Consider the following 27,204-nt stretch of genomic DNA (forward strand, 5'->3'; position numbering starts at 1 on the left):
TCGCAACGTTCGATTGAAACTGGTTTTATTTAAGATTTTTTTTTCTATAATTTGTTCGCTAAATGACATTATCCATTTTCTAATCGAACCCTTCACACACTCGAACAAACAGTGAATGGGCATCAAGTCAAATGTTATCAATTTGGTTGTCGTGTCCTCTATGCTATGTGTTTATGGGAAGTTCTTCATGTTTGAATGCAAATACTATTACGTACACTACATGTCATTCGACGAAGTATTCAATTTCGAAAGTAAACAAAAAAGTTTTCAATGCGATTAGCGCAGTGTACAAATGTCGAAAAAGATCTCTCATCCTTTCTCTTTATGTAACAATTGTTTGGTTTAAAGTTTGTTAATGTAAATACCAAAAGCCATGCATTCTCATGGGCGTAATATTTGTGTGGTTCTCAGATGTTCTTTCGATTTACACTTTTCCAGCAAAACATACTTTATGCTAGTATGTCTCGAAAAGATTTTAAGTTAAATATACTATGTTACGCTCTACTACAATTTGTTTTGCATAATTTCTTTGCTACCAGAACTCCATGAGCACTGCGGCAGATGGGTACAGTCTACCTACCGGCAACCGCCACTGCAAGAGCATGATCTTGTTTACCTTTCCAGTCTCTTGAACCAAATTCATAATTGGTACGAGTACCATTGAACAGAATGCAACTTGAATTTAAATATTGAAAAACCAAAAACACTCCTTTTGTATGATTTCTCATCAAAACAGATTTTACAACCGTACCAAATCCACTCACACTTCATGCAATTATTTCTTACTGTTCGCTCTCTTTTTGACGTACGGGATTTCTGTGAAAAACACGCCTGCTTAAAAATATATTTGATTTGCTGATTTATATAGTTTACTTATAATTTGTTTATCTGTTCTACTTGTCATTTTCTTCCATTTTGTTTGGCAGAGTGTTCAACTTAATCGTATGCATGTTTACACAATCTATTGGAGAGCCTCTCGCCCTGGCTGTTTGATCCCATTTTAAGTGATAGTTACTATAGCTATATTGTATGTTTCGCTTTATCGGTGGCTATCGATGCGTCACCGTCTCCATAATGTTCACTCGCTACATCTTTACATTCCAACAAAAGTAGAATTGATTAATATTTTACAATTATTCGTTTCATACACAGAAACAACTTTTGCAAACAGAACTAAAAAACGGTCTTTTATCTATTCATACTTTCGAGCTTCCGATATTCTGCCAGATTCATCCGGTGCACCACCTGATTAGTGATTACTGCCTCTCATGTCGATTCTGGTGTTCTACTTCTCCATCTTTCAATAATCTTCTAACAACGTGTTGATGTTCCTGGTTAGCTTTGTTCTACTAATTCAATTTAGTTTAGTTTGCTTGTTAATATGCTAGGTGATCACAGCTGATGAATATTTCTTTTATGCTTCTGTATCTCTATCTCTCTTTCTCTCTCTCTTTCTCTCTCTCTCTCTCTCTCTTTCTCTCTCTTTCTCTCTCTTTCTCTCTCTCTCTCTCTCTCTCTCTAGTGTTACACGCACAATGTCAGTTCTCGTTCACATCTCCTTTGTTCAGTTTATATTATTTTGCAGAATTGTTGGTTGTTCCATCGCTTCAAAGTTCAAAAATTTAGTTGGTTTCCATTAAAGGAGAGTTTTTTTCCAAAAATCTTTTATTATTTACCAATAGTCGCAACGATTTCGTGTCGATCGGTTGTTCGAAAACTCAACCTCCACCAAATAGAGATTACACATGCTTTTGTTCAGATTTGATTCATATTTTAATTACTATTTCTGCGCTCCGTGCATCGCCCACTACGAAATCCATCTGCAAGTAGCAGTTTTGTATGATTCAAAGATGAAGTTTGCCATTTCCACCAAATGATTTGCTGTAAATAGTATTCTTCTGCTGCACAGCAGAAGCATAAACTTCAAACTAATGCTCAAATTGATCGGTTCGTGCATATTAACCGTTGAGAAGTGAAAGATTGTTAAGTGAAAAAAAACACATTCTGCCGAGCACTAGTGAGCAGTGAACATCTTGCCATCTTATTATTGATTTCGCCTTATTTTTTTGTATAGTTACATACAAATGAGCCAATCGGTTTTAGTTTTTATTCAACATTCATCGTTTCTAAAATGAAACATCAACTTTGGTTTCATTGCATCAATTCTCATTTCATGATTATCTGTACCTAACGTGATGAATGTTCTTACATTGGGCATCAGAAGACTATAGTTCAAAAAGGTTTTATACGTTATCTAGATACAGTTGCTATCCTGCCAGAAACTCCTTGTCAGCCAATCGATTTAAAATGAATTAGGACCTATGTTAAACCAAGTTCAACACATTTCATGAATTTCAAAGAATGTGGCATATATTCGAAATCAATAAAGCAGGGATACAAACCAGTTATGTCAAATAAAAACGGAAGCTGAATTTTGCCTTTAGCAAACCACACAATGAAATCGTGTGTTGTGAAGAGTGCATAGCTTTTCGTACATTATGAGGTATATATATCGTAATCGTCGTTTATACTGTTACCTTTTGCAATTATTATCTCGAACTATCGGGCACGATATCGGTCGTTTGTGCTGAAAGTGTATCTAGGCTTTCGCCCAATGCTCTATTTGTTTCATTTCGTGTTCGACAATCTACATGCATATACTGTTTTTAAAAAAAAACGCTCTACTTTAAGGGATTTAAATTCAATGGTTTAGCTCACTTCACCATTCAATGATGATTTTGATTGATAAATGGGAAGAAACAATGGGACACTTTCTAAATAAGAACGATGAAAAAACTAATTTGTCTGGCTACATGAACTACATTCGTAAACTGCATATGCTGCGTCAATGGAAGAAACCGATCGATCGGGCACAAATCCCCCGTCGAAGTCACACGCTGGCGACCCGTTGGCGACTCGCCCTCCTTGCCAACTACCTTATACAGTTACGCCAACGTTTTTACTATCCACTCCAAAACCGTGATCAGCGTAAACAGCAGTCGTACGCGTCGTAGGTAAATCGTTTGGTGATGAGCCTTTCGTGTCGCATTCAGTTACACTTTGGTTGTTGCCATTGACCGTCGTTTTCAGATCCATAACAATCGATTTCGAAGAAAGATTATTATTATGTTGGTGGCCACTACCGGAAGAAATCTGCAAAATGAACCGAAACAAGTAATGACAAAGAAGCCAAAGAAACTTAGCTTTTAAAAACTAAAAGCTAAAAGCTAAGAAGCTAAAAAGAGCAAACGTGACAAAGTGGCATACCTTTTTACCAAAATTAGCCTCCTCGCTGGCGGTATCGTCGGAGGCACGGGCCGAGCTACGGCGACGAGTTTCGATCGTTTTGCGAACCTTCGACAAAATAGGAAGCACCAACAGCAGGGCACCGGAAACCACAATGAAAAACCCAGCCAAATAAAAGGACAAATCGTACGATTCGGTTAAATCTGAGATCCACCCTGAAATAGAAAGGAAGTGTGAATGTGTTAAATATTACATGCTTTGTTGTCACAACGGAAGTAGTGAACCGATAAATAAAGCTTACCTGCCAATGGTGGTCCTACCAGGTTGGCAACGCCTTGTACCAAAAGTAACAGTCCATAGGCGTTCGTGAAACGTTCCAGACTGATGAGTTCCACCAGGATAATACTGGTCAGCGAGTAGTTTGCTGCTATGAACAGACCAAAACCTCCAGCTAGAGCCGAAAGGTGCTGAGAAAGTACAGAAAAACATGTATAAGTGATATTCGAATCAAATCCAGCTCTATAAAATATAGCATTGTCACTTACTGTGTAATCTTTAAATAAAGGTACCAAGGCAGTCACTATTCCACACAATCCCATGCAGATCGCATACGTGTAGTTAGCGTTCACCGATTTCCGATCTCCCATCCACCCGAGCACAACCTGTACGAATAAAGGAAACATTAGTTCACCGATCATAGGACCATATCGACGGGCCACTCCTTCGCTTAGTGACTGCTGAGAGAATACGACTTCTAATCACGACCGACGACACACAAAAACATATACACACGCGCACATTTTAAAACACATCTATAGGGAACAATGGCATAAATTAACCACAACCCAGGTGCAGAGGAATGTGTAGTGTATCAGTGTTTGAGTAAAATGGGTTCAATACTGATCATCCTTCGTATTGGTCGATCTTTTTTTCATCGAATTGCCTTACGATGGTACATATTTTGCTCACCCTTCCAAAGAAATACAAAAACTCTCCATCTGTCTCATCTGCTTGGAAATACAGTTGATATTATTAATTTGGTAGCTTTCGTTAGCTTGTTCGTCAACTTTTAGCGAAATCGTACGCACAGCTGCCGCAGAATGTGATTGAAATGCATAACGAATACAAGAAATGCAAGATGCTTGAGTGCAGCTTTGCTAGCAAGATTACACTCAACGATGCCTACTCATGATGACGGAGATGAATACAATTGATATGAACTATCGGTGCGATTTTTAAAATTGACGAACATCATGCGCAAGCCATGCATACAGACGACAAAGGGTTGTTCGCCGTTACTGAATGACCACAGTCCAACATTATTATTTTACACCGAACATAAAGCAACACGAAACGCGACCAGAACAGTGAGCGAAGCGATACACAATCTCCATGTGCGCAACCTAACATTCGCAAGCAATAAAAAATTGGCCTTGCCAATAATTGGCAGAGTTGCGTCCATTGTTGCTGTATCTTTAACGATGTATGGGACAAGAACGAAACGAGCTCTGTCAGCACCTTACGCTGGTGAATCCTTCTACAAATACTACAGTCTACGAAGCGCAACGAAACATGCAGCCATTGAACACACACTGGAAGTTAGGATGGTAAACATGTCTTACCTCGCCCACCATGTTGAGGATACCGATGATCGAGATCAGCAGGGATGATTGCTGGTGGCTAAAGCCAATCTGCGTAGCATAGTCCCCAAGGTACACGTACGGTACATCGTAGAACGTGTAGAGCAAAAAATTGGACACGGCAAACAGCAGATAGTGCATGTCGGAGAAGTAGGAAAAGTCCAGAATACTGACAAATAGTGTTCGGAACTCTTCCACACCCTGGAACCAGGCCGACTTCTCCTTGGCGATCGTCGTCATCGAGTTGCGGTAGATGTCGGGACAGGAGGAGGCACGCAGCCGGTAGCGCTGAATGTTCAGCATAGCACCGCGGTACGTGAGCGAATGGCGATGCATGCGCAAGTCCTTCAGATAGGACGCGGTCGTCGTCGTCGGTGTGTGATGGGGGCTCGCCGAAGTCGCCGTTAGTGACGGATTTGTACCGCGGGTGCTGTGGCTGTGCACCCGACGCAGGAACACGGGAAGCCCTTCGTGGTCGTACTGGGCGGCCGATTGCCTCTGGCCGGCCGCGTTCCGTCCTCTTGCCCCGGCTCGCTGTTCACCGGCAGCTCGTTGACGCGATGGCTGACCTGCCTCGTTACTGTTCACTTTCGTTTCACCTTCCACCTCCTTTGCGTCGTCACCGGGTGCCAATTCTACACTGTGCTCCTCAAGATCGCCACCACCACCACTGGGCGGCGAGAGGGGCTGACTGAAGCTGTGCGAACTGCTCATCTTGGGAGGAAAGCTTTGGAGCAAATGGTGATCGTGCACGTTGCGTTGTTTGCTTAGCATGGTAAGCAGTTCTAGCGGAATCTTTTCGTGTCCGGAGGCACCGTTTTGCAGATACGTTGGAAGCGTGATAAGTGAGCTGAATAGACGTGGATCGTCGAGATCGTACGCTTGCTGGTTACTCATCGGTTCCGACAAACCACCCATGCCGCCGTTAGTTGCCAGCACACCGTTTCCTTCACCGACGATGCAGCCGTTCACGAGCCCTCCGGTTGTGTTGGCACCGCCAGCCGTGTTGGTGCTGGTGCTGACCGAGTCCGCTTGCTGCTGTTGGCGGCGGCGCCGTTGCTTCGATTTGTGTGTTGTCCACTCCAGATCACGCATCAGCAACCCACAGAGACACATATTGAGAAAGACGCCGGCCAGTATGAGTGTCGTACCGCGCCATCCATACGCGTCCAGCAGGAATTGCGTAAGGGAGGCGAAAATAAACGTTCCAATACCGCTGCCACACACGGACAGACCGGTCGCAAACGAGCGTCGCTTGTCGAAGTAGTACGCAACGATGACCACGGCTGCCACGTAACACAGGCTAAGTCCAAATCCGGCCATTATACCGAACGTGAGGTACAGCATCTCGATCGAGGTGGCGTACGCGGATAGTGCGAAGCCACCGGAGGCCAGTATCGAACCGATGATGGTTACCTTGCGACAACCGTAGCGATCGGTGAGAAACGAAGCTACCGGACCGCAGAGCAACGGCATGGCCATGAAGAGTGATCCGACCCAGGCCGTTTTGCCCTTGCCCTCGCCAAAGTATGATAGCAGCTCAATGTACATTACACCGAAGCTGAACGTTACGCCGTCCGCAATCAGGTTCACCATGAACGAGGCGAAGACGACAACCCAGCCCCAACCACCATCCGGTGGTCGTGCTTCAGCGTACGCTCCGAGCGAGCTGTTGCCGTTCGAGGAAGATGATGACGATGAGCCGGACGATGAAGAAGATGCTGAACCGTGTGACAGGATACTACCGACCGGACTGGTCGGCGGCCACATCGGTTCCGATGAACCCGTCGCGGCGTCGCCAGAACCTCCCGTTTCACCAAGCAGCGTCAGTCGCTCGCCCCCTTCCGCGTCCGAATCCAAGTGCTGTTTGGCGCTGCTAAACTGCACGTGGTGCACAGGACGTTCGGCAACCATCACGCCTTCCGGTTGCGAAAATTGTAGACTCAGCAGCCGTGCCGGTTTTTCGCCAAAACTCTGGTTCGAGGGGCTCTTCACAATGCTCTTCCTCTTCCGACGCTCGTTGGTCATCTCGAGCAAAGGTTTGATCTCTTCCTCGCCGCCGCCGCAGCCGCCATCACCAACACCACCAGAAACGATCGGTCCCACCGACCTGGAAGGCTCGTCGATACCTTCGTCGATCGAAACCACGGACACGGAACCGACATCGCCATCGGCACTAGCACTACCACAGTCGTACGTTTTGTTCACGTACACATTGCGATTGACCGTCGCCGTCGTGCGTGATTGTTGTTGATCAGCGATCACGCTATCACCGGAAGGAGGTTGCGGTTTAGTCTCTGGATCTTCGACATTAACCCCGGAGGCACTGGCACTACTACTATTACTCCGACCACCACCGTCGCCACTGCTGCTACTGCTGCTCACACTGGAACTGTTGCCCGAGTCAGTCGAGGGGCATTGTGGCGGTTGTCGCAACTGCGCACTACCACTGCCCCTGTTTTGCTGCTCCTGTTGCTGCACAGCGGGCACAATAGGTTGACTGTCAACACTGCCAGCTTTTAGGCCGTTCCTCCCACTCGGACGCTGATCGTTAGAGGATGAATGGTGGGCGGGATTCTGACCGGATGCGATTGAGCTTCCCTGGTGCCCATTATTGTCCTTTGGCTTGGGACTACGCAACAGCGGCTCAAGACTGCCGCTGCTGTCGTTACTATTAAAATTAATATTTCCAGGCGTTCTGATAATATCCATTCTTCTCGATTATGGCGATCGTGACGCCTCGCTAATGGATCCAATTGGGGGGCGAGCATGCGGAAAACCTACAAAACAAAATTGTAAGAACAGGCAATCCATATGTAAGTAAAAACCGCATGATCTTTAGGTGATCGTAGTATGGGCTAACCTCTTGTTCGGAAAAAATATTCCTTCTTCGCTGTGCTTGTTTAGAATATGGTGTCGGTGAGTGGAAATCACCGTCCGTCGCGTACTGTGGCCTACGTTTCGTTGAAAAGGCGTCCATGCGGTTTTATCCGGATACTATTCCTTACAATCTGACGAATCTGTTGTTGAAGAGATAAATGAAAAAGACAACCGTACAGTACTCATCGTACTGCTGCGCCTCACCACACGACAGAAGTTGCATAATCTTTAACGGCAGACGTCAGCTGCTCGGGATCAATTGAATCAAATTGATCGCGGATCGTCGAGGGAACACGGTTTCATTCGGTCCTATTCCATGTGGTTTTTTGATCGACTGGCTCACAAACGCTCTACACGGTAGAGACAATTAAGTAATCGAAAACTACACCACGGGTCAGCTGCAACTCGAAAGCGAAGCGGAAGCATCGAATTGTTGTGATGCATGCGAAGCATAAGAAGCAATTGACAGCACTTGGCATACCCCCCTAGGGATACGATCAATTATTTCATTACACTCAATCAGCTGGCCTACAGCAGGTTAAGGTTAGATAAACGGAACGATCGGTAGCAATTTAAAAAAATCGTCAAAAGTTGAGCCTAGAAATTGCGTTGGTCTTGAAAAGCCGCCAAACAACCCAAAGAGTTTCTTAGTTCGGTTGGTTTTATTGATAATCACACATAATTGTAATTTTGTAAAGCATTTTAAAACCTTCACCTAAGAAACCGGGCAACCAGCAGAAGGTCGTCGTATGGGTGGCCATCTACTGTAAGAGTTGAGGACACTCGCTGCCCGGATGTCTGGTAAGGGCGCATACAATTGACACGAAAAATTGCGTGTCGAGCGTCTTTTGCACGGTTGGTGTCACTTCTTTCCGGCGTAAACCGGCGTTGTGACCTCAACTAAGGGACCGCTAATGTCGCCACGCCCCGAGTATATTGGGTCAGATTGAAATACAAAAGCTGCTTCCGACAAGCTGAGGAACTAGCTGATCGCGAAGATGGTTGGTTTCAATTGAATTAGAATAAGTGTAACACAATAAGCTGCGGCTGCAACAACCTTTGGTGCACACGGGGTGGTATGCTAACCGCAAAAAGGCAAAACTATTTTTACCTCCTGTCTTTTGCCAAATTCCAGGTACCACTATGCCCTTCAGCGCAGGGCCCAATTTGAACAATTATATCGATATTACAGCTACAACAAGCCAATTATATAAACCAGTGCGGTCGATGCACGTTACCTTGAATCAATTCCCTTATCTACTGTAGCAAGCATCAATAAAGATATGAAATTGATTGCTTGTACCAATCAACCGGTAGGAGCACCGAAATAAAACTAATTCCATGGCTGAGCGAACAGCTGTAGTGATATAGTGATGTGATAAGCAAGCTGAATATCGATAACGCGATACTATAAACATCCCTTAACAATAAGACAATGGTTTGCCGTTGGTGCTTGGTGGGAAAGCCTTTCTGCGAATGGTTGGGAAGGTCCGAAGGGTCCTACGAATACGGTTAGTTCGTGGTATTGAAAGTATTTTTCTTGGCAACATTAAAAATAGAAATGCTGCTCAACTGTGCATGTGCAGTGAAAACATTCTGGAATGTAATAATAATGGTAAGGTACTTAGAATCGGAAATGAAAGCAACGCAACGACAGCCGGAGGATGGATTACCGATTCTTTCCAGCACTGAAACGATGATGGACGCAGCCATCAGACAAACGCAAAGATATCATTTGTCAAACTATCCGAACCATGGACCAGGGTTGACAGTCGTCGTCGAAGAACGCAAACGCATATGTAACTGCAAACAACCATAAATCATCGCCAAAGACGGGGATCCTTCCTGTGCTGTGCTTTGTGCAACGGATCACAATGTGTCGTGCCCTGGCCCTGGTAGTGAGTTATCAGTTGTACGATCCTCAACCATTGGTTTTTGCTACTCCAAATTATGCGCCATTTTGTGCCGGTGACCTTTCGTGAATCCTTTTCGGCTAAAATGAGATGACCATCACGCGGAAGTTCGTTACTATCAGCATGAATGAAGAAATGAAGCTTCCTATTAAAGCAGGGTTCGGTCAAAGAGAGCCCTATATTATTCGCCACCGACCATTTCTCCGACCAAAAGGTCAGGGATGGGGTGTCCTCGCGTTGGCTAGGTGATATTAAGATTGGCTGGTAACCAATGGAAATAGAAAAATATTTAACTAAGTCGTTTGCCGTTACCGTGAGTTCGAATTGGGAGCAACTATCATAATAGGCTGTGCCGACACGCTGTGGTATCTCCCTCTCTCTCTCTCGAAAGGAACAACTACAAACCTTCCAGATTATTCGCCAAAACAATGCGAGTAATCTATGACCGTCAAACGTCGAGTTCGCTTGCTGAGGATTGTATAAGCAACCTTGCTCAAACGGGTAAGCCATTGGCTAGATCGTCCGGTACGCAAGCTTCCTCATCATAGCAACATGACCCAGACACACCAGTTCATAGCGGTTGGGATTTCGGAACGTACCAAAGCAATAGATAGGGGACCCCCCTCTATCAGACACACGACACACCACGCGACGGGCGATAAGAAAATAGAGCGAAAATGAGTAGGCCTATGAGTGGCCGTATAATGTTTGTTGTATGTCTACCATTTGTCCAGCTGAAAATCAAACATGTGTTTGGAAGTGTTTCATGTTTTGGGTTTAGCTTAATACAAAACCATAATTCTTGGCCCCGGGATGACTATCACTTAGGGTAGTTAGGTATTCAAGATACCTGGCGAGATCTAGAGTATTTGTAAACAACAACACGACTACAATGTTGCTTATTTTGAATTATTCACCGCTACCCGTGGCAACAGTTGGCAGACGCCTCCTCTGTTTTGGGATACTTACATTCGATTCGTTTCACACGCCAGAGCGCACCTCGGCGGAATATTTTTGCTTGATAAAATGGCGTCCATAAAATACCATCCCACCCCGGATGACACCCCCCGTGTGTGGCCGTCCGGTGTTGAAAAATGTCCGTAAAAGAGCACGACTGCGGTCGAAAACTGTGATGAACACATCACAATAATAATGGCCCTGCCAAGCTAATGAGCACAGATACACACAGCGTTTGTTGTTTCGAAAAAAATGTTTAAAAATATACCAAAACGTGGAAACTTTTCGTGTGGCTTTGACAAGTTCATTCGTCGCTTGGACCGAGACCCCTGCAGCACCATCGGGGTTGCTGTCTTGTCTCGGACCGACCAGTTTCCCCCGGCCTCGAAGAGCACGAAGGGATGCATAATTCATGTGACGCAATATTGCAGCAGACGAAACGGCGAATGCCGCGTAATTGTTCGGTTTCCCAGCTGTCAATCACGGTCACCACCACCACCATCCCGGTTCTATCTTGCTCTTGCTTGTTGCGAATGTTTAACCTCCGATCTGTTCGCGTGAAGCAGCGTGGACTCGATGATGGCAAAAAAACCCAGTAACTATTGGGAAGGGGAGGAATATTGGGGAGGTTGGAATAGCGTCTGACGGCAGGTTGCAGACAACGTGACACAAACATGCTGATTTCCGTCGGTGAATGAGAACTGAAAACAGCTGATCACGGGCCGATGTCAATGTGAGTGCGTCTGTCAGAAGCATACGCATTCGCCACCAGATATTGGCCAAGAAGTGCTGGGGGACCTTAATTGAATAAGCAATACAATGTAAAGCATATGTGAAACTGGAAAAGCTTTTGACCACGACACGGCAGGCAGCTGTTCAAGCCGGTGTGAAGAAATGGAGATGCATTCCTTCAAGTAACCAACGACAGCTGGCCCCGAAACTAAGGGCAATGTTTCACCACAATCGATCACTTTTCAAAATCTATAACAACAATTGATACAGATACAAATTCCAAAGATGTTGAACATAGTTACATTAACCTCCAGCACCAGTCCGAAACAGTGCGGTCTATTCAAGCATGATAATTACGCTAATATGATAAGATAATTACTGCCCCCATCAATCAATCGTGAATCGATCTCATAAAGACAGTGCTGCACGGCTCGACTCTCGCCCATGCAACCCGGCCGGGAAGTGATCCAAAAACCAACGGAAACAAACATCTTGTAACCTTTTCCGCTAGGCGAGCCGGTGTTGACCACATGGTTTTAATGTCAGCAGCAAAATAGACCGGGCAAGGACATGGTCAACGACGCCATCAAAAGCTGCTCACCAATGGGAATGAACCCCCGTATAAATAGGCACGCGTTGGCAGGGATCCCAGCATAAAAGGTGCATTCCAATCGCGCGACAGGCTCGGTGTCTCACTGAGGCGACTCAGGCGACAAATGGGAGAATCTTAATTAAACGAATGCAGTCGGTGTGCTCTTTAAAAAATTTCCCTTTCTGTTTCTTTCATGCGTAAAACCAGACAGAACTCATTAGGCCTTAATAATTTCCGTCAGCCGCACGGTCCAGATTAGAAAAAGCGGCATCTCTTTTCCCTATCGGTATTGATCAATTCGTGCTTTCATCTTCAAAAACCCCCGTTTCATCGCACGCGACAACATGGTTCTTGGTCTTGATGCGCAGGGTAATTGGTTTTTGTGCAGCTCACCGTTATGCAATGGATCCGACATCGAATCTGTTGTCCTTCGATTACGAACGGCACACAGCAAAGTGTGCCGTACCGTTCATTACAGAAAATAGCTTCAGGGATCCTCTTTCCAGGATCGGGATTATGCTCCGAAGACACCCCGTCCCTCCTTGTGACCTCGATTATCATCACGTCACATCCTGGGGATCCCGCCAAATTCGTGCACGAACAAAAGAAACCCCCGCGTAGTGGTTTCTCGTCGTTATGTGCATTCGCGTTAGTGGGTTAAAAATAGACGCCCTCCTCCAACATAACGCTCTGTAGTAATTCCATGCGAACTTCGCTTCGGCGTCATCGTCTCGTGCTTGAAAATTTGGAGAAAAGCTCCGTTAGTGCCCCCTTGGACCCCCTGTTTTCAATTGAGTAATAATTTGGGACCGGGTTTTTGTTGCTTCAATGTTCTGTACTCGCTGCCCATGGAAACGCGGATCGAGATTCTCCCACAACGGTCCGAATTCTCACGGAATACAAATGAACATTTTCACCTGAATCTGAACCCCACGGCACGCTGTGGGCTTCTTCCGAAAACCGCCCGAAAGTGCAATGGATTCTTCCGTTGACCTAGATAGCCTAATAGGATGGGAGGATCTACCGTGCGCTGCATGCTGTGCCATTATGTGCCCTCCGTCTCGTTCCGACCACTTCCGGCTTTGATTTCCTCCTCAGTGCCGACACCGGAATCTCAGGCGGAAGGTCCGAAGAGAACCGTGCGGCTACCATTCCGGAGCACACTCGCGATCACCTGAGTTTGCATTGAATAGTTGGAAAAGTTGAATTATGCAGAACGTGGCCTTATGTTTTTTTTATTCTTAAACTCCCACCTCTGACCCTTAGGTGGACTCCCCCGACATGGCACATAAATCTTTAAAATGCTGCAAGCACTGGATCATCCTCTTCTTCGGCGGGGGTTAGTGTTTATCTTTCCAATCCGCGGCATTGCCGGAGACGGAGTGAATTGTTTCCGAAGATGAAAAAGAATGAATTTTATGATGCGCTCCGGTTCTCCGAATTCTCGTGAAGCCAGTGGCTGGCAGACCAAGCAGTAGTGCGCTAAGTATTTTAGGTTTCAGGCTCCGGTGGCGGAGCACTGTGACTTACCATCGTCGAGAGTGGCCACATACATTATTAACACCCTTTACGGGAGTGATGCACACACTTTCGGGGCGCAAGAATTCCCAGAGAAATTTCATATGCTGTAAGGTTCATTTTCCCCATTCGCTCCCCGGAACTTGGACAGGAAATAACGTTACCTCTACCGCAACGTATAGTTCCCGGCATCGTTTCCGCAATATTTCCGGTTCCGGACGCCCCCCGTACGGGGGCCAAATTCTTCAGCGATATGCCGCCCGGGGCCATTCGTTGAAATCGTGTGAATAGTTATTCGGGAAACCACGTCCCTTCCGCAGTAGCTTCTTGCGGACGGCAAACTTTGTTCTCCAGCCAAATTTTGCATAATACGAAAACCGCTTTATCAAACGGTGTGTGTAAGGCTCTTTTAATCGTAATCCATATTAAGAACGATGGAGAACTTAAAATGCGGTTGTGACATAAAAACAACATAAATTATTGGAATTCCCATACAAAATAAAGTTTCCCAACAAAAAACAAAATTTTGTTTGGTCATTAAATTAATGTGTTTTTGCGTCAAAAAAATAATCGCCCAAAAATGTAGTCCTCGTCTGGATACAAATTATCCACGAAGCACCGGAAGATACCGGTCAACGTGTATGACTGTTTAGCGAAACAGACTCGTCGTACAATGATTCTGGAGCGGAAGTTAGGCGCTGGAGTAAACAACAGCACGCCAAAGCGTGTATTAAAAAGTATGTGGAAAACGAAATTGTTTATGTTGAAGCGCACACAATGGGCACACGGAAGCGAGCGGAACAAATGCACGGGCCGCATTATTGCTTATTGTATCTACATATCCCCAGTGTCGTTTGGGACTTATGCCATCGTCATCCAGATTTCGAACCGCCTTTTCGGCAACGGCTACCGATTCTGTGTGCAACTTTGTAAAACAAAAGGCATTTCGATTCAATGTGCCAGTTTCGAGAAGTGCTCAAAATGCATCACCCAACTATGGTCCTTTGAAGTCGTGTAACGTACTGTCCCTGGACGTTATTATTGATTTATTGATTTGCCCCCAACATAGAGAAGTATATTGGCGTACATCCTTTTGACGCTACCCGGGTCTGATATTCCTCGAAAGCCTGCACTTTTAAAAGACACGTTCCATTCGGAAACAGAAAATACTTTGCGTTGTACTTCAGCACCTGGAGCCCGCTGAACGAGCCCAGAGAAAACATATCAATATAATGCGAAAGAACGACAAAATCGCAAAACGTCGGTGATTAATTAATACTTCTAATACTAATTAATTCAATTGTGCTCCTGTGGCGATCATAATTTTGAACGAACCAACATGAATGCTATTTACGCTGTTTCGCTGTCTGTTCACAAAAAACTCTATACCACATTGATATCGAAAGTAAATTACTCATTATAGTGGCGATTGTTTAATCAATCCAAATCATAGACGTGTCTAGCGCCGTAACCGATGTTGTGTAACGTTCTCGTTGATGACGGAACATTTCAGAAGCTTCATTTACAGGCACCGGCAAGAGCATCATCTAATCACCGATCACGCAAGTAAAGCACCATAGAGAGCACAACCGTTGAAAAGCCTGTTGCTGTCGATCCCGCGAAATCTTATCACTGAAACCTTCGCCGCATGCATCATTACCATCGTTTGTAGCACGATCCTTGCCGTCATGTTGCGGTGATCGGAGAAACCATGGAATCATGCACTTTTCGCACGAACAATATAAGGAACTCGGCCCCCGGCCGTTGATGGTCATCGATAGTGAAACCGAAATGTTGTCGATTTCCAAGAAACCCCACAGGCCACCACGGGACGTAATACACTCAACAAAACTTTTGCTTCGTTTTCCGCGGACACACGATTAGAAGGTGGTGCAACAATTTCGTCTCACAGATAACACCTCATCGTAGCGCATCGGAAACCAGAAACCACACTAAACACTAAGCCGTATATTGAATTGGCCGGCCACCAATGGGATGCACAAGATGTAGATCAGCTCAGGCTGATAACGGAGCGCGGAACACACCGAGGCAGCAGCAGCCGTAGCAACGACGCCGGTCACACATCCTGCCAGAAGAAGCGTTCGTGAGACGGGCCAACGGTAGGTTGACTGCGCGTCTTTTCGGTGGCCGATTCTGGGTCGCTGATTTCTTATCTTCCGCTGGAGGCTTCTCTTGGCTACACGCTCGCTGGCCACGGGTCGTTATCGAGCACGGAAGCAGAGAACCCCGTGAATGTCCGCGTGCTGGAACACGTTTTCAGACGCGCACAGCGCAACCGACACGGGAGAGCATTCGACCGCTACTGAACTTTTCGCTGATTCCGAGGTGAGCGCGTGATTGATAATATACGAAAACAACGATCACTTTCCGGACTTCACTCACACACGACCGATCAGGGATGGAGGGCACGGATGCTGGCGAACGTCGACGTTGTTGGAGAAGCCGCGTATGCCGGGACGCGGCCACACGGCGTTGAAAAGCGCCGAAAAAGTCTCGCAGCACGCGCGCGTCACACAATTTCGCAACAAAGGTCGCGCGCGGAATTAGCACCGAAACACACGCGTGCGTGCTGGGGCCCAATGGTTTGTTTTGGTTGTTCAAAAATACCTTTTCTCACGGGGATGCACACAAACACACAAAGCGTGTCACGTAGGGGCACAACCACCAGCGAGAGGATCGCGTTTCGCGGTTGGGTAATTATAAACAAAACAGCTGACACCGGACCACCGATACCGACGGAAGCACCGATTGTCGTGTGAAGTTCACCGTGGGGCGTCGTGATTTAAATGTAGCTTCACAGACATTGCGTCAACGCGCTCCCGAGCGTCCGCCACAAAGGATCCGCGGACCACGCAAACCAAAGCGCAAAACAAAGCCGCGTAAACGCGTAACAGTTCGCTTCGCAGCAGTTCACTAGAGCAGGGGCGGGAGCGGAAAAGGGAAACTTTGTTGCAAGGTTCTGCCGTTTGCTGCACTTTGTTCAATAATGGCCACGTTCGATCTTGCCCGTTCGCTCCGGATCCGTAGCCACTACTAGCGAAAATGATGGCACTTCGCTGAACAAGACTGCTGTGTTCATCGGAACAGGGAAAGCGGCCAGCAGCACATCACAGTGCGGGCCAATCACACCCTCACACCCACAGCGCACAGTACCGTTTCTGGCAAACAAACGAATGAATCCGGTCGATCGGATGACAATAGACGGCGACCGAGAGATACGATGCGAAAGAGCGAGTCGGCAGAATAGAGCGCGAGAGCGAGAGATACGAACGGTTCAAATGAACACCCCACGAGGATCAAAATGCTGTGAGCGCCCGGATTCATCATTAATGCCGATCGTCAGAGCGCAACGATCGAAAGGTTCATGCTGAGAAGGCGAGGATCTCTCTCTCTCTCTCTCTCGGTTTCGGAGCAAAGCTTTCTCCCGACAAACTGTCGACACTTTATTGTAACGTCGGGAACTCGAAATTAATAACCATGCCGTCGAGTTTAGCCGGAAGGAACTGCGACTGATAGCAAAAATATGTTAGCAAAAATAGAACCGCTCAAGCATGAAATAAACATTAATTTACATCCAATAGTGAACATTGGCCCGTTCGCTGTAGTAAAATGTCTTGAAAAGGATTCGCAAAAGAAAAAAACAATACCATCTCCTATTTCACGGGGTTTATAGGCATAATATGTTCGTTTATCTGCTCTTTCGATGTGATTGATTACCTTTATTTTTAATCCTAACCAACCTCTAAGGCTCTAGGTTAGTCTCGTTCAATTGCACGACACGTGCGCTACCCACCAACCCAACGCTCGTTCACCAGAGAAGCATTCCAAAAACAGCTTAATGTATTTATAATACCCGTAAACATGCATACTGAGCCTATGGGCGGACTCCAGGAACCAGGAGTCCACCACGTGTCCTTGCGCTCGGTCATGGGCAACGCGGGCGAGACACAGTGGGTTCAAGAAACCAGCTCCCTTCCCTGTTTGGCACGTGCCTTATGCTCCGGGGACAAACACGCCAGGCGGCTGGTGGCTCGGAACTACGGTCGGTAGGCAGCAAAACCTTGAACCGAGCCCACGGTGGCCCTTTTTTCCAGCACCGAACGAACGAACAACAACCGACGTGCTCGTGCAAAACCGTGCGCCTCCATCGACCGACGCCCTAGACGGACGGAGTACTGTGACGCCGGTGAAAAGGACGAACGCTTTGGCGGTCAGTGTCACAGTGCTTTCGATGGTGCTGCACGAAAACAACCAAATACAATGTATAGGATCACACAGCGTCCAAGCGCCCTGGGCCTGGGCAACTTAATCGATGGAGCCGCCTGGTTGTAGATATGGAAAACGAGCAATGGGTTTTTTGCCAAACTTCGGGCTCCCAATCACAGCACGAGCACTGCTGTTGCCCCGAATCCGAAATTTAGCCTAATTGATCTTTAAAATGCAACCCATGTTGAATACGAATGCAGATTGAATAATTCAAATAATTAGAAAACAGAAAAAATTAGCACAAAAAGGTACCGCGACGACCTTCAGCCGATGTTGGGAAAGCATAAATTTAATCACCAACCAACGCGTGCTTTTTTCACTTCAATTTCACGCAACTTTTGTCGACACTTCGTTACGCTCCAGTTAACTAGTGTCACCGGGAACATCATCCCGGTCTGAACGATGCACAAGCTCACGTACTAACAAACTAAGTCGTTAAATGGATCACGTCAGTCGCCCTCCCCGCTGCATTTCGACCTGCCGCTCGGTGCAGACAAATGCGCCAGCTTTAAACTACATGTGCCGGTAAGCGGACGAGTAATTTCTACGTCCATCACTGTCCGTGCCTCGGATGTTGACCATGATGCGGAAACTGTGTCATTAGAGGCTGCGCAATTACTCCTGCAGTTGCAGTTCCCTTTTCGGTTCCACTCGGAGAGCAACGAGTGAAATTATACCACTCTTCGGCCAATCCACGCCTCCGACACCGCCGCTCGTTGCATTAGTTGGGCTCACCGCAACGACCATAAACATGTTGGTGCATCATAAACATATGCTAGATATGCACCCGCCGCAATGGACGCATCTTTATGCGGTGACACGACAGACTGAGGTCGGCCTAACTGTCTGCGAAATGTGATTACACCGATGGCCGGAACGATTTCTGATGCTTTCGAGTTGCTACTTCAAAGGCATTGCGGACAGACAACTTCAATCTTCCTTCATCGATGAAGCTTTTCAATGTGTGTTCACGTTCGATTTGTTTGCTTTTGTAACTAAAATGTTCTACATCGGTGCAAACAATTCGTAAAGCTCAAATGTTTTCCATCCCTTATCGTGCCAGACCGACCATGAATTATGCGCCAGCGTAGGTGTTTGCGTAAACAGACAATAATTATTCATCGCATATTAACGTCCACTCGGTAAGGTGTACCTGGCCGCAACCACACCTCGATATTCATGCTAACCGTGCATAAAATGAGACGCCTTTTTCGTTCCACGTTCGACCTGCCCCTGGCACACGGAGTTTCTTGCTTCCCTTCATATCGCCAGACACGACAACAGATGGCTTTTGCCCGGGGAACATCACGCCACGGTGACGACGGCATCAAACACATTTTGCCGGCGCCAACGACTACGTCGCCGACGACGACGACGCCAGGCCATAAAGGTGACGCACCAGGCTGTCGTTGCTCATGAAAAGGCTATCGAAAAGCGTGCCACCCGGAGCTAGATTATTACACTCACGTGCGTACAAACACGCCGGGTGGTTTGGCGAAATTGATTCATGGGTTCACGGAACTGTGCTGCCGTCTTGGTTCGTCGGATCATTCCTGTTTTTATAGAAAATGATCTATCAAACTATTGGCACACAGTAACAACGAAGCGGTAAACAATTCATAAGGTCCAGAGTATCATAGCGAGGTGGGCAACCGAAACAGACAGAAAGGCGCCACAATCGCACAGGGGCTTCACATGGTTTACATATGCGAAAAATAAATTATGTACTTAAAGTGTGCCATATCATATAGCTATTTATGTTTTGATGCCAAAGGTTATATCGGCCTAGAATGAAGTTACCGTTGGTCTTGATATCTTGACGCACCACGGTATAATTTTATCTGTTGCAAAGACGCCAAAACTAACATTTACTTGGCCCAAAAGTATCCCAACCCTGCCTTACCCCCTTTTCTCAGATAATCTGCAAACATGTTATGTCGGTCGACCACAACAGGGTTGTCCTGTCCTTGCGCGCAGTAGCTTTGGCTTGTTTTAGTGTTGTTACTAGGAACCCAAATTCTAGGAACGACGCCCGTCTCTGTGGGTTTCTTCGTGGTGGAATCACAACATACATATTGGCGGTAGCTTTTTATCCACTTTGCCCCTATGACAAACTGCCTCTCAAGCACCAGTTCGTGCTCGCTTGGCAACGAGACCGCTTGATCTGAAGCAGCTTAAATAACAAATCATCCAAACTGGATCGGAATTATATCGTTTCGTTTTAATTCCATAACGACTGTTGAGCAAGAACAGCCGCTTACAAGCCCACGAACGGCCACAGACGCCGTCGGTTTCAGCACAGCCTTCAAAAGCCCATAATTTCCAGCAACTTCATGGCATGGGCAAACCTAGCTGTGGCAGGAATCGGATTGAACTCAGGGGATAGAAGGAGGACTGCTCTTGCCATACACTCGTTCGAGCCGTCGGAAAGGAGAAAGGAGAAGAAAAAATCGGAAAGTAACTTGCCAAGTAAACGCCAAACAAAACTGTAACAAAAACAAGTGATGTATGTGGCCGCCTTTGGCACAATGTGTTAACTTAAAATAATCCGCTGCTTGGTGAGTCGGAGAGTACCAATGGCAATTGGGGAGCGAAGAGTTGTTTGAGAATCGATGTGACCCTTTTATGTTGAGTTATAGTGACATTTTAACGATGGAATTTCCAGTGTGGCCATATCCGCAGCGAAAACAGTAAGCAGTATTGAGGGTTGCTGACCACTGTGTTCCAGTTTATAGAGGTTTTCGAGATGTGCCTTAGAACAACAAAAATCGATTAGCCGCTCGGTTTGATTTGTATGCGGATGACAGTTTCGATCCCAGTTCCGTTTGGTCAATGAGTAGCTAATACATCACCAAAGATCGCAGCAGAGAAATGAACAACTTTCACACTTTTTGAGCAAATGAGAAGCAGCTTTACGACATATTATATAATTCCAATGAATGCCCGAAAAACAATCTTTATCTTGAAGCGTCCGAAGGTCAAACACTTACCATAAAATGTTTGCATTATTTTATTGTGTGTTATAAAAGCTGCCAAAAAACTGGACTATATCATGGGTTCCGTAATCGATTTTACGATATAGAGCAACCATTAACACACAGCATCAATGGTTGGTGGTGTTCACCGATGTTTTCACATTGATATATAGTTTTTGCAGATAGTAACCATAAGCATATTCTCACAGTTTTCACTTCATTCTTTTTCCCGGGCCACGTCAACCAGACGGCAGAGATATCATGCTTCCGCCATGCATTGGACTACATGCCGAGCAAAGAACCGGAACCGTTCGTCCGTAGTAATGCTATGCGTAAAGATGAATACATTCGAAGCTTCACTGTTTTTTTTCATCCGCTGTCAGCGCACAACGGATGTCACCACACTACATTTTCGCGCCGATAATGGCCGCAGGACGGCAGAATGGGCGGCGGAAAAGTGTGGATGCCTGTGCCAGTGAAGACTAACCGCGACACGGTAATGTAACGATTTGTGGAGCACTTTGCGCGAACATTATGAATAATTATCCTCCCCGCTGGTGCGAAAGTAGCACAGCTATCAGCGTGGCCATAATCGAGCCATGCTCAAGTGGACACGCTACCCAGATGATGCTGGCGGTTGAAAACGGAAACGGTTGACAAGTGTACCAGCCGGCTGGTGAAATAACTGCGATAGGTAGAAATGTCCCAATCCGGAGAGCCTTGCGAATTCTCACTATCGAACACACCATCGGGCGGAATCGGTCGTTATACTATGATTTATTTTTCCAACTACAATAGTTTATAGAGAGGATGCCAACTGGGACAAATCCGATAACATTCAACCCTCAGCTGCTCCAGTGCAACATGTATAACACATTATCGGATCTTTTTTATATAAATGAATGATACATAAAACCACAGTTATTCGCATAAACCAAAGGCTCTACCCATACCCATTCAATCTCAGGCACATTAAAATGCTGAAAAGATACTGACGATACTTTAGGCACATTCTCGCTCGTGTGTTCAACCTGTTTTTGGCCATCGTCCTTATCAGTGGGGTCTGTCTCCACAATTAAACCGCTTATCACCGTTCAGAATTGGGCACCCGTAAACCTGGTTCACAGCTGGTTCCCTTTCCATCGCTCAAAAGATTATAAGATTAAGCTGTCACAAACGTATTGTTACCAACAACCTAGTGTCAATTTATAAAATACTGTACACAACATCTAGCTTAACAACGGTAGAAATTAAATATTTTACGCTTAGTTTTACCACCTCAGTTGTTGTGAAAAATTTCATTTGAAGCAACACTTTGGGCAAGTAGAACACTCACAGAAAAGTCAATCGCGTCGTGCTGGCATCTTATCAAAACACCGAATTTACCGCATCAATGGTACATAATTTAACACACATAATTTTGAATACGTTTACGAGTTTCAGACCAGTATTGAACTGCTCCAGCACAAACCAATTATCCTGTTTACGTAAAAAGCCTTTGCGACACAAATAAAATGCAAAACAACGAGGGTCACCGGACAACACGTGATTCGATCAATCGACCATTGATCCCCGCTCCGCTGGCCTGATGCATAAAAACATAAGCCAGCCCGCAGCATCAAGTCCGCCAAGGTGCCATTAGTGCCGCCCGGAGACCGATGTATCGATTTCGGTAATCAACATGCAAAGTTATGCATAAATATTATACTGCATGCTTTATGCCGTCGGGTCGGTGGTACAAATAAACTCACACCTAAAGGAAAGCATTAGACCAACAAAGCAGAATGTCGCAGAAATATTATTGTGAAAAAATACACCAAAAATTGTCGAAGGTCGTGTTAAAAAAGCACAAGAAGGCCATGAAGCACCATGTTGTTATAAGGCGCGCTGCTGTGTGCCTACTGTGTAGTGCGTACTTCTTAGTTGGCCATTTGCCAAACCTCACCAGGACCGTCAAAGGCGCAAAGAACGACGTGAAGGGTATCGTAGGGTCAGCGACACGTTCCAGAACGTGTCGCTTTTTGCCAGCGACAGCATTCGCTTTGCCATTGCGCTGATCCCGTCCCGAACACTCTCAATCGGAACAGGACATTCGTGTGGGCACCAACATCACTGTTGCAGTTGGCCAAGTTTTTAGCAGTAGGTCATTTTTTGTGGTCCCTCGGATGCTGCAGCATCGACCGGCATTAATGCTGCTAGTCGACCACTGCCCAGCACAATTATACGTGCTTCTGAAACGACCACGGCCAAACGGGCTCGCGTGTCCGCATCATACGGCGGCGTGGGGCTTTTTGCGCTGTAGCCGTTATTTTGTGTTTCTCTCATCGCTCACACACCAATTGGCCATGTCTGGTGTTTTCCCTGGGTGATGTTCCGGAAAAAAGTTGGGCGCACGGCGAAATCAACAAGTTTGGTCACTAAACAAACCCCACAAAAAGAACCCAACTAACCAGGATCTGTGTCAGGACGGGTTGCTCGAAAGTGTCAAGCTGCAGTTTTGCCACTTGCCACACTCCACGGCAAGCAGAACTGCCCGATTGGCAATTTAAACTTGCGAGAACTTTCTTTCCTGAGCTTTAGTGTGATGGGAAAACTTGGTGCGAAAATCATTCACTTTTCGACAGCCATTAACTCGGGAACCGTTCCCGTGGAATCCGGTTTTAACGATGTTCTACCAACTTAAGCTCCTTTTTTTAAATCGGAATAATAATGTTCGAAATAATTCTGCCAGCTCTGCAAGGATTCGAGAGAAGAACGCATATAGCACTGTTCCGAAACAATAATCCACACACAATCCCTGACGACATAGGAAGAGGCGCCAAGGGTCAATCAATGGTCGATGCCAATTCCGGTCGTTAATGTACTGAGCGGTCAATGTCAAGAGTTACCGTGGCAGTTACTTTTACACGGCCAGCTGCAGTGCAACGACTGATCCTTTCCGCACCGCGGTCACGTTCACAACTGCAACAGTGCATACTGCGGCACAGTACTGCACCGACCGATAAGGAAGTAGCAACAAGTTCGCCGAGCCGATTCAGCCAAAAAACGCAACCGAAACGAAACGGCTTCCATATCTACCGAATCGCCCTTGGCGCAACCAGTTTCGCCTCGAGCCGCCAGCACTGCGGTTCGGTTTGCGACAAGGTCATATACACCTTCATATCTGTTCTTCAAACAGAGTGTGCCGTGCATTCCGCCACCGCCACGGGACTGCAATACGCCCGCACTGAGGGCAACGATGACAGGTGGCAAGTCGGTTGGCTGCGTGGGGATTTATAACGGTAACTGGTTTCAGGTGCAGTCTCAGCCGCTAGACGCGTTTCTGCAGCAGAGTCGGAACGGAACGGGTTCTGCGCTATGCTGATTGGTTATGCAACCACGCCTCGTTGGCTGCGTTGGGATTGTACTCGTTTGCAGCATAGCAAACCCAGACGTGCCGTAGGAATACATAAGCGTGCCTCAGACCACGCAGAGATGACTAATGCAGGCATCACCCACGGGTTCTCCTTCAGCTGATAGCTGACCGACGCAGGCTCACACATCTGTCAGCACAGCCGGGTTCTAATCGGGCCTGGGTTTTTGGTACGTGTCGCAATTGCACAGAATCATTTTTCCCTGCAGTTTGGGAGAAGTACTTGGAAAATAAACCTCATAAAATATTGGACTAAAAGAAAATCGCTACCGCTTCCAAATTACTAAGGCCCGAGTACAAGTTTCCAACACTTGTCATCCGCTACATGGGGATGCTTTAAAATTATATTCTGTTTGGAAGATTGGGTTTCGAGAATTAGAGTCTGTTTTGTTTAGTGACAAAGAAAACCAGAACCGCTACCAAATTCGTCACAATCTAATATGCTTGAATCTTTCCATTTGCTGGTGGACAACAAGAACACCGTGACACAGCCCTTTGAACCAATATTATCAGGGTTCATTCGTTCTTCATTCCAGTTTCTTTTGCCCGTAAGAAATCAATAAGCGGATTGAACGTGCGGTCTGACCTTCACCAACCAGAAGAACGAAAATATAAAGCAACACCACGTTATAATAATGCTCATTACGACACACGCGATCGATGAAGAAACCCGAAGACACGCTAGGTTGGGGTGTGAAAAATAACCAATAGATTATGAAATACTTACATAAACTCTCTTTCACTGTAGAACGATGCTAGAAAACTCGGAACTGGCACATCCTTGACACTTGGTTGAACTCAACGAAGGTGGTGGGACCTTCCTTCCGGACGCCGTGAGCGGCTCAACAGAACTCTGCCTCCGACCAAACACACGGCCTTCGCCCGACCGGTGTTTGTGGTGGTGTTTGAGGAAAACCGATTTTCAGCCCTGGTCGGCGGCCTGCCAAGCGCTGTGCTGCCGTTGGTTTGTGGTGCTGTTGAAGATGTTTCCACCACGATTAGTAAGCACCACTAACACGCCACGACCGTGGACGGAAAAATTATTGACGAAACTTCCCGTTGATTTATTTCTTCTATTTTCCCCCCGAAACCCCCGTCGACCGGCGCTATTTTCGTACGTTTTGGAGCGAATCTTTCGCGCCTCTTTCGACGGGTTTCGCCTGCCAACTATGCTGTGCCGGGACAGGGTAGTGAGTCGGACTTTGGAAGCAATAGGACACACCGGTTGTGTGGCGTGACCTTTGCCGAACGCGTGCCAACCGCAGTTGTTTCGTCCGCCGGAAGGCACGAACTGTCCGGTTGCCGTGCGGCGCGCGGTGAGTTCGAGGACGAACAATGGCGAGCGCATTTGCATAAACGTCAATCGTTGGTTGCGCGACAGGTAAAGTGTTGCACGGGCGCCAGTTGCGCTTGGAGATAAATTGATTGTCCTCGATTCAAAATTCGATCGATAACGCGGTCGATAAGGAGTTACTTTTGATACTGATAAAGCTTTGAAACATAACTTGAAATAGCTTTGAAATAGATAACCGATAGATTCCAAGCAACTAATAAAAAAAGATGTATTGCAAGAAAATATCGTACGAACGATAACGAGAACAGTGAACTCCGTAGGCCGGTTCCGATCATCTGTCTTATCGATCAGCTGCTGAAACTGCCCGCGCCACCACTACCACCACATGACACGCCGATGTAAGGTTACTGCGGCTAATCGCACACAGTCACACATGTGCGTCGTACGCACCACCCAACGGTCGCGTCAAATGACACGCAATGCGGCGCACGTTTTCTGAACCACAACGGCGTACAACAAAAGGGGTCGTTTTTACGAACTATAGTATGCGTATGGCGCCCACACCAATACACTTCCCAGAAGGCGATTGTAAGAGGCGAACTAAGTGCATGAATGGTAGCAATTATATCTTCCAAAGCGAACAAAGAAGGCCATGGAAAACGAGTGCACAATGCAGAAGAATCGAGTTGCGTTGCCTGGCTAGACGGCGCGCGGAGTGGTGAAGAGCCACGGCTAACGTCAGCCCCTCGGGGGTGTTATCTGCAACCATGCAACTCGCGCTGGACCCCTTTCGAGACCTTCACGCAAGTGAGAAGAAAACAACAGCGACGTGCGTGCGTGCGTTTTGCGCTCGCCTCGTGCCAAAACGTCAAATTGCTGCGGGGATTCGCACCAACACACCCGTGCGTATCCTTTCGAGAAAATGATACTTCACTAACACACGCCCAAGAGCTCCTTTACTCCTAGCTGGCACCGGGGACGGCTCAGTCCACCTTTTCACGGGACCCCCACTAAATAGTAGCGTTAATAAGGGTACGGAAAACTGAAAGTCGAACCAAATGAAACGTATTCTGTCGTTCAGTGAAACGATGAACCTAGCTGACCACCACTTTCTCGCCCTAGCCAATGACGTGAGACCATCAACGAGCTGGCCTTGTGTATATCGCAAAGAGGTTCAACTTCCACCCCAAACAGTTTATATGGGTCACGCACGACTGTTCTGGTGCTTTGTGAACAGATAAAGATCCTAAGTAGATCGACAAACAGCGCCTTACCAGAACTATTAACCACGCTTTGAATACTCTAAGACGACGGCCCGAACGCACAACGACGACAATAACGACGTGAACACTGAACACCGATTGAAGCCGTTTCCCTTGTTGTTTCTGTTGAAGTTGAAGCTGTTTTCCCTGACCAGTGTTTTCCCGTTACTCAACCACGAAAACGCTCGCGAGCGGAAACGAAAGAGAGCAGCGTCAACTATTGCTTTGCAGTGCGCGCGTGAGAGAGAAATATAGAGAGAAAGAGAGAGTGAGAAGAGAGAGAAACAAGAGATTCGAGAAAACGAATAGGGGTAGCTGCGTGAATGATGTAACTTATACATTGTAAAAACCCCGTTTGGGAATTTCGAGCAATTCTCGCGCAACCAAAACCCGATTGGGAAAGTTGTTTCGAGCACTCTTGATTTCCTGTTTGGGATTTTGTGAACAAAGGCAGGATAATGCGCGGTACAGCTTGAACACAAATAGTTCAAAATAG

General features: G+C 46.5%; 1 protein-coding gene across 2 annotated transcripts; it reads right to left on the reverse strand.

The window, feature by feature from the left end:
• LOC131208709 (uncharacterized) lies at positions 1–26,789 on the reverse strand. 2 transcript variants are annotated; one of them, XM_058201537.1, is made up of 8 exons: positions 26,721–26,789; positions 24,880–25,126; positions 7,750–7,906; positions 4,869–7,666; positions 3,792–3,908; positions 3,548–3,713; positions 3,268–3,461; positions 1–3,153 (listed from the first exon to the last, which is right to left on the reverse strand). In XM_058201537.1, exons 4-8 carry the CDS (start codon positions 7,596–7,598, stop codon positions 2,938–2,940), a joined length of 3,423 nt encoding a protein of 1,140 aa, XP_058057520.1. In that variant the 5' UTR covers positions 7,599–7,666; positions 7,750–7,906; positions 24,880–25,126; positions 26,721–26,789; the 3' UTR covers positions 1–2,937. The 2 variants fall into 2 exon arrangements, with proteins under 2 accessions (XP_058057520.1, XP_058057519.1); XM_058201536.1 differs by lacking the exon at positions 26,721–26,789 and adding an exon at positions 26,502–26,629.
• Between the last annotated feature and the right edge of the window lie 415 nt (positions 26,790–27,204).

Source organism: Anopheles bellator, chromosome 2, assembly GCF_943735745.2.
Source record: "Anopheles bellator chromosome 2, idAnoBellAS_SP24_06.2, whole genome shotgun sequence".
In the NCBI taxonomy this organism is placed as follows: domain Eukaryota; kingdom Metazoa; phylum Arthropoda; class Insecta; order Diptera; family Culicidae; genus Anopheles; species Anopheles bellator.